The sequence below is a fragment of the Dendrobates tinctorius genome, unplaced genomic scaffold (assembly GCF_039654945.1).
Source record: "Dendrobates tinctorius isolate UK_male_01 unplaced genomic scaffold, ASM3965494v1 ptg000151l, whole genome shotgun sequence".
In the NCBI taxonomy this organism is placed as follows: Eukaryota; Metazoa; Chordata; class Amphibia; order Anura; family Dendrobatidae; genus Dendrobates; species Dendrobates tinctorius.
Genome location: NW_027361818.1, coordinates 26,215,936 through 26,220,249, shown reverse-complemented (window position 1 = coordinate 26,220,249; position 4,314 = coordinate 26,215,936). Strand labels below are relative to the sequence as shown.

General features: G+C 41.8%; 1 protein-coding gene across 1 annotated transcript; it reads right to left on the bottom strand.

The window, feature by feature from the left end:
- Positions 1-1,674: 1,674 nt before the first annotated feature.
- Positions 1,675-2,638, bottom strand: LOC141050118 (olfactory receptor 11L1-like). Its single transcript, XM_073546950.1, has one exon. The coding sequence runs from the start codon at positions 2,617-2,619 to the stop codon at positions 1,675-1,677; it is 945 nt and encodes a 314-aa protein (XP_073403051.1). The 5' UTR covers positions 2,620-2,638.
- Positions 2,639-4,314: the final 1,676 nt, after the last annotated feature.

The window sequence follows — 4,314 nt, the reverse complement described above, 5'->3', positions numbered from 1 at the left end:
AAGGAGTTTGTATGTTCTCCCCGTGTTTCCGTGGGTTTCCTCCGGGTACTCCGGTTTCCTCCCACATTCTAAACACATACTGATAGGGAATTTAGATTGTGAGCCCCATCGGGGACAGTGATGATGATGTGTGCAAACTGTAAAGCGCTGCGGAATGTGTTAGCGCTATATAAAAATAAAAATTATTATTATCTATTGTCTTACTCAAATGGATTTGAAGAGAAAAAAAAATCAAAGTCCAGAGCAGAGAGTGTCATTTACATGACAAAATGCCCTTGTGAAAAAATCTATATAGGGCGCACTAAACGCCCATTAAAAATAAGGCTAAACGAACATATCGGGAATATAAAGAAGAAATTCATGGGCCATCCTCTTTCAAGCCACTCTGCTAATTATCAGGAAGGTGTCTAATATGACAGCTATGGGGATAGAACTCGTTCATAAACAGGCACGCAAAGGAGACCATATAAAACTAATGTCTCGCGCTGAGTCACGCTGGATTTTTATGCTTGATACTCTCATTCCTAAAGGACTCAATAGTGAAATTGAACTATTAGGCTTCCAGTGATGACGGACATTTTTAATTGATTTATTTACTTCTATTGAGTGTGTGCATATATACTACAGAGACTGCAAGCAGGACCACATCCCTGAGGAAGGAGACAGGGGTCTCGGAAACATGTAGGATCGCTTTTTGGTCCTCATTGCAATCTCTAGGCTGCAGCCCAGTGCGTCACGTGTCTCTGACTTCACACAGGTCCTGTGCTGACGACGAGCATAGTGTGAAGTTCACACAGGTCCTGTGCTGACGAGCAGAGTGTGAAGTTCACACAGGTCCTGTGCTGACGAGCATAGTGTGAAGTTCAGGCACCTAGTTCAGTGTGTTTTCCCACCCAGCCTGCCATTAGAGCGACTGCTGCCACCGGCCGGGGGAGCATCGCTAACAGGATTACTGCAGTTCTTAAGCAAGAAGCATTTAATCACCGGAGGAGTGTTATTACTTACAGAAGCACTTTTTGGATCTCCGAACACAGAATCAGCCGAGCCTGCCCTCCCCCTCTGTGGCTTTTAACCCCTACTGCTTTACAAGGTAATCTTGGTTTCTTGCACTATAATTGGCATTAAGCATCCAAAGGGATATATATGACTTTTTTAGTGTTACTTATTGTTGTTCTCTGTCCTAACCTGTTTTTTTTATTGTGCTCTGGACTTTGATTTTTTTTTTTTCTCTTCAAATCCATTTGAGTAAGACAATAGATACCAGTGACTCTAAGCGCAGCAGTAATTCATTTATCTATACAGACTTTCCCTTTGACATCTATGGTGACTGGTGTCTTTCTACTTTTGCTGCTGGAGTCCCAATATATAGACTTGAGCGCCACTGAGGTTTTTAAATTATATATATAGATTACTCGATTTAAGAAAGGAAGTAATACTTATGTGTTGACATCATTCAAAAGAAGAGAAAATTGTTTATGTAAGGATAAATGAAATTATTAATCATAATTATTAAAGCATTGTGTGATGTATAATTGTTCTGAACCCGGTGGTCTTTCAGGACCTCAAGACAAGTTCCAAGTTCAATAAAATAGTCTATTCATGTACTTTGTGAATTTATGACTTTCACAACTTCCTGCAAATATTTTGGTTTATTGTCTTTTTTGTGGATTATATTTATAAATTATTGTGAAAAAATTTCCATATTACAAGGATAAATGTTTCCTGTGCGGCTTTTCTAATGTCTCTGTTTCTCAGACTGTATATAATGGGGTTGATCAGTGGAGTAAACACAGTATATAGCAGAGATAGGATTTTGCTAATAGTGACTGATTGTTTTGTAGGTACAACATAAACACTCAATATAGTCCCGTAGAATATGGAGACCACTGTGAGGTGGGAGGTACAGGTGGAGAAGGCTTTCTGCCTGCCGGTACTGGAAGGAATCCTTACAACTGTTAAGACAATATAAGTATAAGAAACTATAATTATTATGGTTGGGGTTAACATATTTGGAATGCCTACTATATAAATCTCCAAATGGACAATAAAAATGTCTGAACAGGCAAGTTGTAGAAGAGGAACAAGGTCACAGAATAAATGGTCAATGATATTTGAGCCACAAAAGTTTATTTGCGATGTTGTAAGGGTGAAGATCAAATTAAAGGAAAATCCAAACAACCAGCAGAAGACGGTCAATATCACACAATACCCACTTGTCATGATAGAGGCGTAACGGAGAGGATTATAGATGGCTATGTATCTATCGTAGGACATCACAGCTAGAAGAAAAGCTTCAGATGCTTCAGAGGAACAGAAGAAATAGAATTGAGTGATGCAATTGGTAAAAGCAATGGTCCCCCCATTATTCAGTAGAATGTATAGCATACTGGGAATAATGGTCATGGTCAATAAAATGTCACCGATGGAGAGTTGTGAGATGAAGAAGTACATTGGAGTGTGGAGGTTCTTGCTGGTGGACACCAAGGTGATGATCAGGAGGTTCCCACATAATATCAAACAATAAACCACAAAGAACAAACTGAAGAGGAAAAGTCTTAAACTTCTGCTGACTTGAAATCCTAAGAGGATGAATTCTGTAACCACCGTCCTGTTCTTCATGGAGACTGGGAAAGTGGAAGTTATAACCTGTTATGTAAAACAAAAGTAACTTTTTCCTTTCACTTTTCAATCTTCTGTTCCTATAATTTCGCTTTTCATATAATTGTTATCCTGTTTCTTGATTCTATAGAGTTTATGGTACTGATGTATCAATATTAGGCTAAACATGAAAACATCTTAGGAGATGCAGACGTTTGACGTTGAACCCAACATTGATATAATTACTGCTCCATTTTTAGAACTTCATGATTAGTCAAACATACTGGATGTCTGACCCCCAAAGACTTATCTAGGAATGTTTAAACTGCAAGAAAGGAGGCTAAGAAGAGATTAAATAGCTATCTACAAATATCTGAAGGGCTGTCACACTGTAAAGGGATCATCTTTATTCTCATTTGCACAAGGAAACTCGAGAAGCAATGGGATGAAACTGAAAGGGAGAAGATACAGATTAGATATTAGAAAAACTTTTTGACATATACTGTGATCAATGAGTGGAACAGGCAGCCATGAGAAGTGGTGAGGAGTGATGAGTGAGTATACTTGTTACTCAGGTTTTCCTGAGCATGCTCTGGTGACCTTTGAGCATTTTGGCGTGCTCGGTGTAACGAATGGAAGCGGAGGCAGAGATGGTGAAGTTCACATTTTTTTAATTTTTAAAGTGGAACCTCAGGACCACGGTCCAGGGGGCTCCGAAGGGGGTGTAACTAATGAGCCCCGGGTACCAGTAGTAAAGTCCCACAGACAGGACCAGAATGGAATACCCGGAGGACACAGGTGCTATCTCCAGTTAAACCCCGGATACGTGGCAGCTGTCCCAGCGGGACCAAAAGGGATAACAGAAATGACAGCAGAGTCCGTAATGAGTTGGGTCCTGGATCCGGGTAGTTGCTGAGTAGCTGGCTCTAGTGACCTTGACACAGTTCTCAGACTTGGATGGCTGTTGGTGGAACGAGATGGCTTTCGCCCAGATGGTTGCAGGTATAACCAGAGGATGCAGATATTTCTGTGGAGTTAGACAGCATAAGAAAATGCACAGAGACTGCTACGCAGCGCAGACAGGTTAGCAACAGAACCGGATGTAGCAATGATTGATACTCGTTGCTCCGGCACTCACCCTATGGAGGAGAGGCCAGAAATAGCAGCCAGTGCACTGCCTTTCTATAATTGCCTATTTTGAAAAATGCACGCTGTCCCTTTAAGAAGCCTGGAGAGCGCGTGCCCTAATAGCTTTGGCTGCCGACCTGCCGACAGAACGCCAGGAGGTGGGGGAAGGGGAGAGAGCTGAATGCTGAGAAGCCGCATGGAACACACAGGGAGCCGGAGGTGAGTGCCCTGGACTTGGGGCAGCAGTAGACTGGGGCGCAGTGCCAGGACAGGGACCTGGTGTAACAGTATCCCCCTCTTTATGTCCCCTTTTTTTCAAGCCTGCATGAAATCTTTTAAGAAGAAGAGGAGCCTGGATGTTGTCTTTAGGCTCCCAAGATCTCTCCTCAGGACCAAAGCCCTTCCAGTCCAACAGGTAATATGTCTTACCCCTTTTTTTCTTAATGGCCAGGATATGTTTTACCTCAAAAACATCATCCTCCGAGACAGGGTCAGGAGTGGTACCCAGATCCTTAAAGAAGGGGCTCAAAACTACTGGTTTGAGGAGAGAAACAAGAAAGGAGTTAGCCACACATAAAAAAGAAGAAG